General features: G+C 42.0%; 1 protein-coding gene across 8 annotated transcripts in view; it reads left to right on the top strand.

The window, feature by feature from the left end:
- The window catches only part of bicd1a (bicaudal D homolog 1a), a 37277-nt gene that overhangs the window by 17842 nt on the left and 6276 nt on the right, over positions 1-13159 (top strand). For 4 of the 8 annotated variants that reach the window (XM_044193747.1, XM_044193749.1, XM_044193755.1 and 1 more), the window contains exons 3-8: positions 5561-5773; positions 8864-9016; positions 9806-10303; positions 11419-11811; positions 11958-12719; positions 12880-13031. In XM_044193747.1, the coding sequence (XP_044049682.1) occupies positions 5561-5773; positions 8864-9016; positions 9806-10303; positions 11419-11811; positions 11958-12719; positions 12880-13031 (2171 nt within the window). Of the gene's footprint in view, positions 1-2422; positions 2561-5560; positions 5774-8863; positions 9017-9805; positions 10304-11418; positions 11812-11957; positions 12720-12879; positions 13032-13159 lie in introns of those variants that run through there. The other 4 variants (XM_044193748.1, XM_044193750.1, XM_044193752.1 and 1 more) reach the window with 2 other exon arrangements.

A 13159-nucleotide genomic window follows, 5' to 3' on the forward strand; every position in this document is an offset into this window, starting at 1 on the left:
TGTTGCTTTGATTTTGACCGTTCTTTTTTTAATCTGTCTCTGGTGAGTCCCCCAACTTTAGTGACGTGCAATTCTAAATCGCTGGATAATGCCTTGAAGCTGTTCTTAGTCAGAGCAACAGCAGCAGTGAAATTGAAGTTCTAGATTACCAATATGGAGTGAATATTTCTATGAATAATCATGCAAAAGTAAAGTACTGTTTAGAGCCATTGACATAACTAAAGTTTGCAAAATTATGTAAAGGGTTGTTAATTAACCAAACTGGGGAAACTGCATCATCAGTTTCATAGAGACACTCAGCAATTTGTGAAGTGGAAACTTTTTCTTCCCGTTCTCCTGTGCTGTTTACCTCCTCAGACGCGTGTACTGCAGTCAAACATGCATTTGTCAAAAGGACTGAGTGAGTCACGAATAAATCTTGTTGTTTGTGTTCTGTTCACTCACCTGAGGCTTATGTGTGTTTGTGTGTGTTGTCTTGTTGTGACTGGAGGTTGACACATTGCATGCTGCTTCTGACTTAAGTCTCTTCCATTTGTTATGCTCTCGATGCTGTTCTTCTGTGATTTATGAGATTTTGAGCAGTTGTTTTGTTCCTGCTTGTCTTTTTTTCTTGTCTCAAACACTCTTACAACTGATAAATATAAATAAATGAACCCACAAATTTCCAGGTACACATGTTGCAGCAAGAAATAATCTCTCTCTCTCTTTCTCTCTCTCTCTCTCTCTCTCTCTCTCTCTCTCTCTTTATCTATCTATCTCACTCTGTCTGATCTCACTCTCTCTCTCTCTCACACACACACACACACACACACACACACACACACACACACACACACACACATTCCACACACACAGTTCTCTTCATGATGCCGACAGCTGCGTGTTTTCTCAGCAGCAGTCCTGCATGTCTCTCTCCATGGTACTGAAATCCCTGATGTGGTTGGCTGGGCCAACCATCTGGACAGGACACAACAACGTGTGTGTGTGTGTGTGTCTCTTTCTGTGTATATGTCTATAAGTGTGTGTGCGTTATTCCTAAGAATTTTCCTTCTTATGAGTTGTCTAATACCCTGATTTCTGCTTCCTCATAACTTATCCACATGTTGTAGTAGGCAGACAGAGATTAGAGCTCAACAAGCTGTCTTTTGGTTGATACAAATTTTAAATTATTCTCGTGATTCAAATTTAAGGCTGTCCTGTCTCAGATTGAGCAATAAAAGTGGTACATTTCTCATCTTGTACTCTCATAAAATATAAATGGGTTAGTACAACTAATTTATTTTAATCTTTAATCTACATCTATCATGGTACAGTTTAAATCCTCAACCTTATTTTATTTTCGCTTTGTCACATCATGCATCAATTAATTTCTGACTGTACAGTGATTAACCATTCATTAAGGATGTGTCACCGTCATTATTAATATATTAGGTAATCCAGATCATCGAATTAAAATCCACATTAATTCGAGTTTAAATACACAAGGACACATTAATAGATTTTTAAAAATGGTTGTTATTCTTTCCTGTGTCCATATTTCTGCACTGTTAAACTCCAGTTTGTAGCATGTGCATTTAGCTCTAAGCTTTGCTCTGTGACCTTGAAAATGTAATCAAGTCTAGATTAGATTGCTATTTTTACATTACTGTCTATAAATAAACTTGGTTTTACAGTGTATGCTGTATACGTCCACTGAGGCATGAAAGTTTGGTGGCAATTAATTAATTGCTGTTGTAGAAATTCTCTAGTTTACTCTTCTCCTGGGTGTAAAAATAGAATATACACACACATACAAAATCACACACCCACAGGTCCTCCCCTGACTCCTCATTAGAGGTTGCAACAGACAGGGAAGGGTTTTAAGGTTGCACACGCTCCTCCTCTCACACTGGTGCAGTGGTTGGTTTGTTCCCTCTGTCTGCTCCTCTTTCCATGGCCCCAGGGATGAATATCTATAGAAAGGGACTCTATTGTCTGGACTTTATCCACTGAGGCCCAGAAGGCCGAGGAGCCTCAAGGCTGAATGCATTATGGGGTTTTCAGTACACAAAACCGAACAGGCTGACAATCAGTGTCTCCATATAAATATCATCCTGAGGAACTGGTATCAAACATTAATCTTCCACACTGTTCTTCACATGTTATCTGGCTTGAATAACTGTTATGTTTGCCAATTAGGACACAGATACAGGGCCCCTCCTAATCCATCACTGTAATGATACAGCATGCAGTATTGTCAGAGACCCACATGTAATTAGCCTGAAAGATACAGAGCTTTCACAGTGTTATTTTTAGCCCACCAGGTGCAACAGCATCAGGAGGGCAGGAGCATACTGTGCTCCTTTATGTGTAAATGTTGAGCCTCAGCCATCAGTGTCATTTCCTTTAAGAGGAGCAGTAGGCAGATGGAGCGGGCGGACTTCGAGGAGCACGTGAAGCCCATGAAGGAGGGTTCTTATGAAACCATCTGTCTCTAGTTACGCATCCAAGACCCACCAATTCTCCGTGGATGAGTTGCTGCTGAATCACTGCCTGCAACATGTTGGCATGTTTATTAGGCGTAAGTATCGAAAGTTGACATAAAGTGCTTGACCAGATTGTCCTTCACTTATTCTTTGATAAAATATTTCCTGATCTAAGTCATACATTAAGGCTTTTTTTAATATATTTTATTCAGGCAAAGTTTTTGTACAGCTGCTTCTGTTAAAACTATAATCTACTACGAGATTTTGGGAAATACACTTATTTGCTTTTTCGCCGAGAATTAGATGAGAGATTCGATGTCACTCTCATATCTGTCCGTTAAATGTAAGGCTACAGTCAGCGGCCAGTTAGCTTAACTTAGTTAAACGAGGAAACGGGGGAAACAGCTAGCTTGGCTCTGTCCTAAGGCAACACTAAACATTTGTTTACTCTGTACAAAAACCAAAGTGTAAAAACAAGAAGTTCTGATTTTACAGAGGGTTATGTGCCAGACTATTTCTTGGTCAGGAGCAGTAACTTCATGAAGTCTCCGCCTGTAACTGGCAAACTCACTTCAGGAAGTCATTCCTGCCAGCAAAGAAATAATCCCACACATACACTTTGGTTTTTGTACGGATTAAACACACAAGATTTAACATGTTAATGAGTGAGCTTTAGAGGTGCTGGTAGGTGTATTTTGTTACCTTTGGACAGAGCCAGGCTAGCTGTTTTCCCCTGCTTCCAGTTTTTATGCTAAGCTAAGCTAACTGTCTGCTGACTGAAGCTTCATATTTAGCGTGGTATCAATCTTCTCATCTAACTCTCGGCAAGAAAGAAAGAAAGAAATTTCCCAACATGTTGAACTATTGCTTTAAGACATATAATTGCTCTCTCCCTTTGACTTCATGATACCAGAAGTCCAACAGCGGGTCCAGAGTTTTTGCTCGTCCTCAGCTGTTGCTGTGAGGCCTGCTCGGAAATTGACAGCCTCTCCTCTGAAGCGAGAATGCCAGCTCATTCAGTCACACTGTGCTTAGAATTAATCAGCTGTTTTGTTCCTGAGGCCCTCCCTCTTAATCATTCACTACAATCACACCGTGCCTCCCCAGAGAGCAAGAGAGGGCACGAGGGCAAGTGAACAAGAGAGTGTGAAAAAGAGCGAGAAATAAAATAGGTGCAGTGTGAGATTTAGAGGGAAAATGAGAGAAAGTTATAATACAGTATTTTTTGCATGAGTTTTTTCTGGTCACTACAAAGCAAATCCTTGAGGGCAGTTTTTGTGGTTGAGTGGCTAAATGTTCTGTGTATTTACAGACATTTTACTGGACTGATTATTACTGGCTTTTATTCATATGCTAACTGTTACATTTGTAAATCACAGGGAAAACAAAAGGGTCAATTGAATTAGAATAAATATGCCTACCGAGGGAATCAGTGCCTTTCTGAATGAATAGTGCTTTATTGACCTGATTGGCAGCATGTACCGTTGATGAATTGTGAGTTTATATTGACAGAAATGGAAAAGTGTGTGTATCATTTAAATTTATTTTGAGCTGTTTGGCCATGACTGCAATCATTATGGCAGGACAGTGTTGACAGTGACTGGATCTTTTGTTTAACCAGCGTTTACCGTTGCTCTGCTGGCTGGTGATGAGTATTCAAACAGCAGGTTAGATGTGACACAGGGAGTCAATTAAGTTAATTAGGTGACATTCAAATCTCTCTGCCAGTAAATTGGCTCTTCTCATTCACTCACATGCAACTACACACCAATTTCACAGCAGTGGGAACTCATAACTTATACCAACATCTACAAGACAACCACTCCTTTCTGTGCCAGTGCTCTATATACTCCAAGATCTGTACTAAAGTAGATTTCTGACTGTAATAAATTGCACTTGTCTAACAGTAGGACCTCAGCACACTGCACACTGCTTACTTAACCTGTTAGCTCATGAAGTAAATATAAAAATGAAAAATGACCAGTGCGGTGGGAAGAAAAAACAGCTGCATACTGGAGCTCATGTCTCCAAATAATGAATGCTCGTACCAAACACAGAAAATGTTGGGATTGGGAAGACTCTGTGAATTATTAATACTCTAGTCCAAGATGGCTCCCTTATGATTTAGGCTGCGTTGTCAATTTCGCAGGTAACTCTGTCCACGAACTGCATCCTGAAGACTGCAATAACTCTACGTGCTGTATTGTTTACAGTTTCGTGTGGCAATTGTAAACCATAAAATATTTTTCCATATTGATCCATTGTCTCTCATAGAGGCCACTGCAGGCAACAAACCCATTTTTCCTGCTGATATGCTGAGAATGTGAAAGACGGTTCATAGTATTTATTGAACCACTAATGCAGCTGCTGCATGTGTGTCGAGGAGTGTGCAGTTACAAGTCATGAAATTAAGTCTACATTCAGGCAGCCTTGTCAGGGAAATAGTGCAGGATTTTATGTTCATAGAATATAAATATGTTATTCCCTTAACCTTGCACAAAGTAACTATATATCTCTAAATTTCACTTTGGCAAAAATGTTGTTGGTCCATGCAGTCTACTGAGCTTTGGTGCATTTGTTACAGCACTAGGTTGGTACAGTAGGTCTAGTATGGTAGGCCTGTTTTATTGTTGATTCATGCTTTAATTTTCTCAATCAAGCCTTGGCTCCTTTATCACGACAAGTCAGCTCTCAGTGCCGTGAAAACCTGTGTCAGGAAAATGGGAACAGTGTGTCTATTGATCACAATGAAACATCATCCCACATAGACAGAAAGCAGGTATCCTTGAGGGACAGCCCCTGCATGCATGCTGTCAGTGCTGTCTGTGGTCAAAAGTACATCAGGAGTATGCCTAGTGGCCATAGGAGTGAAAGATGTGTTAGATTTACTCTACATGCCAGTGGGTGCAAATCCCTCACATGGATTAGGATGTTATATGACAGGATTTGGATCAGTGTCACTTAAATTTTGACTTCGCAAAAGTTGTTTGTTGTTTTAATCTTGTTTTATATGTATTATTGTTATTATTTTTGCATTGCATTGCTTTTACTCTGTCCTCTTTCCTCTGACCATCCCTCCTTTTCTTCCTCACCAGGCGTTCGGCCAGGCTTACACCAACCAGCGTAAGGTGGCAGAGGATGGGGAGACCAATGAGGAGACGTTGCTGCAGGAGTCAGCCTCTAAGGAGGCCTACTACATGGGCCGTCTGTTGGGGCTGCAGACGGATGTGACGCTAAGCCGTTCTGTGGCGTCCAACGCCCAGGCTGAGAACGAGAGGCTCAACGCAGTCGTGCAGGAGCTACGAGAGGTGAGCTGGTCAACAGTTACAGAGGCTGCAAACAGGTGATTTATCATTTCATGCTAGAGAAGGACTACCCAGGAAATCAGGATATATGTGAGGAAACAGCATCGCATTACCTGACAGTAGAACTCGTGCTTTTGGATATATACTCATTTAAGTAATACTATAAAATTCTCTCATACTTTCATGTTTTTTACTTGTATTAATTAAGATGTTTTTTGTAGAAATAGTAATAAAGAAAAATTGTAAAATCCCTTGGGAAGACTTCAACTGAAATGGGAAAAAACTGTGGATAAAGGTAACTCAGGATTGTGAGAAAAGTATAAAACTCACACAGAGAAAGCAATATGCATGTGCGTACGTGTAAAGCGTGCGTTTACGCATTCATACATGTCTGCAGCCACTGTGTCGGGCAGCGTAAGAGTTCAAGCTGGGGTCAGACGCCGTGGCCACGACCCCATTGTGGGGGGCAAATCCGGTGCTAAGCTGGGGAATAAGTGAAATGCCCTGAGCTCGGCACATGTGGAGGGACAGAGTGAGCCACGCTGCTCTCATCACACAGCAGCACTATACTAACAGGGCACACACACTCTCATTCACTATATTCATCAGGGAGTGTTGTGAGTTGTTACGCTCTGTGTTATTTTCTGAACATGTCTCAGACAATGACAAATATGTCATATCTCAGTGTGAATGTAAGCAGAGTAAAGTCATACACAACAAGTCAATTAGTCCAGATATTCCACATTATGGAGCATATTGAACAAAATCAATATTTCAGATTGGGAAGCTGACTACCTGATATATTCACGATGAGTTGTTACTCTTCACATAAACCCCTGTTATGTGTTTGCATCATGGTTGTGGCTCTTTGATGATGCGTTCATCAAATGGCTTTTGGCTCTCTTTGAAATCCTCATTTGCATGTGTGATGCCCATTAATGAGGAGGAGGAGTCACCTTTTCATCATGAGAGGCAGGTGTTGTAGCCACACTGGGGCGGCTTCATTCACAAGTCGCGTCAAATCAAAAGGTTTTTGCAGGTTCCAAGAAACCTTTCACAAACACTATTAACGTGCAGATTCATAAAGAAAAAAAACTTATGGGAAAAGTTTACTTTAGCCAGATAAAGTTTGCTTTTGCTGTTTTTAGTCTGCAGTTGTAAATCAGAACATGAAATAATTAAGAAATGGGTGGAAATCACAGTGTATCTCTTTTCATACAAACAGGAAATTTCAATTTCAATAGTGTATTTTTATGAATTCACAGCACCCCACTTCCCCCAATGTAGAAGACAGTCACCTACAGCTTATCTTGACTTCTGCCTAAACTTACAAAAAATGTCTAAACTTTCCAAAAAAAAGTCACATTACTGTATACTTATTCTCCATCCTTGTTAACATTTTGTATTTATTCCCCATTACTATAGCAACAGTGGTGGGAATGATGAATGAATACAAGATAGCTGAACTTCTGCCATATTGGCCATTGTATCATGAATCCAATAAAGCTGTCACAGTCGCAGTCTGTGCTGTGAACTCCATATCAGGGGTGAGTTGCCCAGCTCTGCCCTGTGGTGGGCTAATTGGCAGTGTTGTGTGCCACACTGTCCCTGACCCTGGCCACTATAGCCCCTGATCAGCTACGCTTCTGTAGAGCCTCACTAACTGATAATTGGCCTCTAATCCTGTGCACTTCATATCCAGCTCAGTGTAATTCCCCGCGTTGTCATGAATATGTAATTGGACAGCATGTACCAAGGAAAGGTCATTATAATCAATAATACGCATCCAAAAATGTGTTATTGTATGATTCGTTATTTATGGTAATACGGTTTGTTCTTAAAAGGTCATTTGGTTTCTGTTATCTTTTCCTGGATTAGTATATTAGTATTTTCAGTGCAGCTGCAAAAGCAGTCCTACTGTACTTCTATGTAATTTGCAGTTGATGCTCCATTAGCTTCAAGAGTATAGGAGCTGCTGTCAGCCACTGTACAAATCAAAAGGTTCAGTGTATCATGATGGTCTTTAGTTTCAGTCCAGTTGCCAGTTCTAAAAGCACCATTGTCATCCACCCCTAAACACACACACACATATACTGAGGTTCTGGAGATTCAAAGCACTTAAGAGGCCATATGTGTCGCAGTTCTCTGAGTTTCTTCCTCCTGTGTGTGTACCCACCCACTCCTGACACTGTCTCTGGGTCAGCACTTCTGCCATATGCACAGAGAGCTGCAGGGGAGCTGCAGGCAGCTCTGCAGTGAGAGAAGTACACGCATACGCACATATACTGTAAACTGTTCATTATTATTTTGTATTCCATAGTTAATCAAATGCTTCAGTCCAGTAGTAGTTGCACTGCACTATATGCCTGTGTTTAAAGATGAGAACCTCATTCCTATTCTGCTTGTCATTTCTGACTTGAAAATACTGTGTAGTTAATCTTTGGGAAATACAGGAGAACAATTGTTTACTGTCTGCTACTGTCTACAAACAAAGTAATGCATTTTAAGTGGCCTGGACTGAGCAAGAAATTACCCGTCTTATACCACCACTACCAACAAGTAACTAAAAAATAACAAGTAACAGTCCAAGTATTCTTTGGAATAAAATTTACCATTAGTAGTAGTAGTAGGATTTTGCTGAGGTCTCAATATATTGCCGTCTACTGTACTTAGAGTTATGACTTTTGTATCTGGTGCATTTTTCTCATCGACAGTTTTTTCTGGTCCAGCATATGCTCATGTTTTTAGCAGTGCACAGCAGGTGACCTGAAATAATGATCTGTCTGGGAGTCTGATGGTGCTGACTCATTGCATTTAAGGTAATGAAAGTGTCTGATAAACTTTCTCATCCAGCATGAGTCTGAGAGTGTCGAAAATAAGTATGTATTACTAATATTACTTCCTGCGTTCAAAGTCGTGTCAGTTACATTGATCAGCATTATGAGACTGTGCATATCATCCAATTGTAAGATGACGGGAGAGTTTGAAATATTGTCTGGCATGGATTTAGGTTAGGAACTGAATTCCCTTCTCCTCCTCTCCTCATTGCTCCCATCTTTCTCTCTCATATCTTTTTTTTTTCCTCTGCTCCAGAGTAACGAGACACTGGAGCTACAAAGGAGCAGGATGAGGGAAGAGATCAAAGAGTACAAGTTCAGAGAGACCAGGCTGCTCCAGGATTACACAGAGCTGGAGGAGGAGAACATCACGCTGCAGAAACTAGTGTCTACGCTCAAGCAGAGCCAGGTCAGTGTGAAGGCCTTCACCATTTAAGTACCTTAATAAATGTGAACATTATTACAATGGAACATTTCACTCACACATTTACTCAATCAGCTAATTTCTCAGTTACATCACTCACCATCTAATTTTGTCCCATACAGATTTGTCATTGCTTTTAATGACACCAGTTGAGATGATGACTCACACTCCTTTATGTTTTCAGTATCAGTTCCAGGATGCACTGGATCAAACAGTGCTCTCATCTAGTTACTCATCCTCCTTTATTTCCCTAAAGAAGCTACAGTATCCCCTGTCCAATTACACAACTGGACACTGGACAATTTCTAATACCTGTGCTGGGCTGGAATAGATTAAGGTCATAAATAAACATGAAATCACTCTTGTGTGATGTAAGACTATTGCCGGTCTTACTGTAAAGGTTACGTCACAGTGAATTCTTTTGAAGTGAAATAAAAATGAATGTCTTTACCTGCTTTGTAATCAAATCCAAATGACTAAGGCTTTTTTTTTACCACATCATCCTGGCGTATTGTTCGAATAAATAGTGAATGAAAGCATCAAAGATCAAAGGGGAAAACATTCATGTCTAAAGTGTGCTTTTTCTTAACTTGTCTGCTGGTATTTTTTTGTTTTACTCACACCTTCCTTATGTCCTCTCTATTTTGACCTGGGATTGGGCCACCCAATCCTTAACAAATAGGATTAGCATTTTTTTAGAATCTAATTAAGTAATTAAATGTTTTCTACTCCTTAATTTTCCTGTTCCCGCCTGTCCTTTCTGCTTCTCCTCAGGTGGAGTATGAGGGACTGAAACATGAAATCAAGGTACTCGAGGAGGAGACTGTTCTTCTCAACAGTCAGCTGGAAGATGCACTACGTCTGAAGGAAATTTCTGAGGGTCAGTTGGAGGAGGCCCTGGATGCCCTCAAGAGTGAGCGTGAGCAGAAGAACACTCTGAGAAAGGAGCTGGCCCACCACATCAGCCTGAGTGACAGTGTCTATGGAGCAGGGGCCCATCTGGCGCTCACTGTCACTGGCGTTGAGGGCCTCAAGTTCCCTGAGGAGACCAATGGAACAAACGGCACCAACGGCAGCGCCATCCCTGCTGCTAATGGCAACAATGAGGACAGCAACCGCCGTAACGGCCACCTTCACGCAGGCACCGGATTGGCTAAGATGAATGGGGATTACCGACCAGGGCGGAAAGGAGAAGGCCTGCACCCTGTGCCGGACCTGTTCAGTGAGCTCAACCTGTCAGAGATGCAGAAGCTCAAACAGCAGCTGCTACAGGTGGGTCATAAGAAAAGGCCTTATAGCAGGGTCAGTAAATCCCACAGTAAATACCCATAATAACCCAAGTAAAACACCAGTGTTGACTTGCAGCTGCTAGAAAGCCCTTACAGGAGGAATACATACAGTATGTTGAACGGCTTGAAATCACAGGTAGATTAGATTCATGCTAAAATCTAGTTAAGTCATTACTGCACATTTTTGCCCTAGCTGAGCTCCTCAGGGAAATAGAAAATTAGATCAGTGGCTGCTATATTAGCAGTGTGCCTTTCTCTGTAAACACAATTACTCACTAATCAATTTTCTCTTTTGAGTTGATTATTCTGGGAAAGATGTAAACGCCAGCAGCACCGGGCTTCTAATTGCCAGTAGAATTTTGTAAAATCTATTTTGTCTTTCTCAGTATGGACACTGTTAAAAAACATTTGCAATTTCATTTTAGGTATCACCAAGGCATTAATTATCATTTACATTTTTTAGATGTGTCTATTTCTTTAGCTTCCTTCAGCGATTGTCAAGAGAAGCAATTGAACAGCACTTAATTTCAATTCCCATTGTCCTTAACAACAGGTTTTGAGACAAGCAAGCTGCACCACATGTCATTATACACCTTTGTACAGTCAGAAATACAGGTCAACTGATATGACACGTTGCTGTCCATGATGTTCTTGTGTTCACTTGCTGCTTAGTGATGACGGTTGCATTGTTTTTATCTTTATTAGCCCCTTAATGTTATGGCGTTGTGCAGGTCATACTGATTATGCATTTGCGAAACTTAGCCTGCTATAATGTAGCTTTCATTAGCTGCCTCTGAATATTGCTGCTATTTCTATGTTAATATTATTGTTGGAAAATGCCCTACATTCATAGGTTAAATTATGTTTGCCAGTAGTTGGTTGTCAGAACTTGGAAGTCACACATTTATTATCTGTTAACATGGCGTAACACATCCATGCAGAGTATTTAATACAAATATATAATGTGATACAAGTTAAAGGCCTTGAACTTTAAACACTGTCCAGGGTTTTATGAATATATATATCATTAAACACATATGCAGCATTTTCCCTCACTGTCTTGCCTCTCATGTGGTAGTGTATCCTCCCGTCCTGCAGGTGGAGCGTGAGAAGGCAGCGCTGCTCATGAACCTGCAGGAGTCACAGACCCAGCTGCAGCACACACAGGGCGCCCTGACTGAGCAGAATGAGCGAGTCCATCGCCTCACGGAGCACGTCAATGCCATGAAATGTCTCAATGGAGACAAAGAGCTTGACGACCCACAGGAGAGTGAGAAACCCGACGGTGGCTCCTTATCACCACCAACCAATGGTCACCATGATCCCGATATCCATGGGTTTGAGATCCTGGAGTGTAAGTACAAGGTAGCGGTGACGGAGGTGATCGACCTGAAAGCAGAGCTCAAAGCGCTGAAGGAGAAGTACAACCAGGCTGTGGAGGGGCAGGGAGACGGCCACAGTGACGACAGGGTCCAGGCATTGAGTGAACAGGTTTGTCATTGTTGCATGCAGCGTATATTTATGTTTTTATTGCCACATCAATTGTAACCTTGACTTTTGCAAACAAATATCTTTTTTATTGGACAATATTAACTTCACTCAATTCTATTTTGCATCCTGTCATGATTTCTTCCAAGCAGGTAACTCATTTGGAGCGTAGTTATCGTGAGAGCCGGGAGAGGGTGGCGAGCCTGGAGGCAGAGCTTCGAGCAGCCGCGAGCACAGCCACAGAGAGCCAGGGCATGCTGAATGCAGCACAGGATGAGCTGGTAACCTTCAGTGAGGAACTGGCGCAGCTCTACCACCACGTCTGTCTGTGCAACAACGAGACACCCAACCGCGTCATGCTGGACTACTACCGCCAGAGCCGCGTCACACGCAGTGGCAGCCTGAAAGGCTCAGATGACCCTCGAGCTTTGCTCTCGCCTCGTCTGGCACGACGCCTCGCTGCAGCATCTGCAGCCTGCTCCTCCGAGTCCCTGCGCAGTCCCTTGGATTCCCCATCCAAAGACCCCCATCATGGTGAGACAACAGCCAACACAATGGACTCTCCATCCTGCCATAGCAGCCCCACCCGCAACCCCACGGGCTCCCCAGTCATCAGCATCTCTCCTTGCCCATCACCAGTGCCCTCAGAGGCAGGTGGGGACCTGCGGAAGGAGCCCATGAATATCTACAACCTGAACGCCATCATCAGAGACCAGATCAAACACCTCCAGAGGGCTGTTGACCGCTCACTGCAGCTGTCCAGGCAGAGGGCTGCAGCCAGGGAGCTGGCGCCTATGCTTGACAAGGACAAGGAGTTGTGCATGGAGGAGATACTCAAGCTGAAGTCCCTGCTCAGTACCAAGAGAGAGCAGATAGCCACACTCAGGCTGGTGCTGAAAGCCAATAAACAGGTGAAAAAGGATTTTTCTTTGTACGTACTATACCATGAAAAATATATCCATGCGAACTGAAAGAAAATCATTTGTCCTTTTTGTGTTGGAGATACAATCCAGACACTATCCGAATTAGACCTACATGTTGTAATCAAATGTTAAATTATCCACATTGCAGACAGCAGAGGTTGCACTGGCAAATTTGAAGAGCAAGTACGAGAATGAAAAGGCGATGGTGACAGAGACCATGATGAAGCTGAGGAACGAGCTGAAGGCTTTGAAAGAAGATGCCGCCACCTTCTCGTCTCTTAGGGCCATGTTTGCCACAAGGTGAGAGGGGAAATATGAGGCCACTAAGATGGGAAAGTGACAATTTTAACTTTGTTTAAAAAATAAATAGAATTTGCTTGTGTTACAGAAATCTCCCACTAAATCTTTGTTTCTTCCCTCTGTCCTTT

The sequence above is a fragment of the Siniperca chuatsi genome, linkage group LG4, assembly GCF_020085105.1.
Source record: "Siniperca chuatsi isolate FFG_IHB_CAS linkage group LG4, ASM2008510v1, whole genome shotgun sequence".
NCBI lineage: Eukaryota > Metazoa > Chordata > Actinopteri > Centrarchiformes > Sinipercidae > Siniperca > Siniperca chuatsi.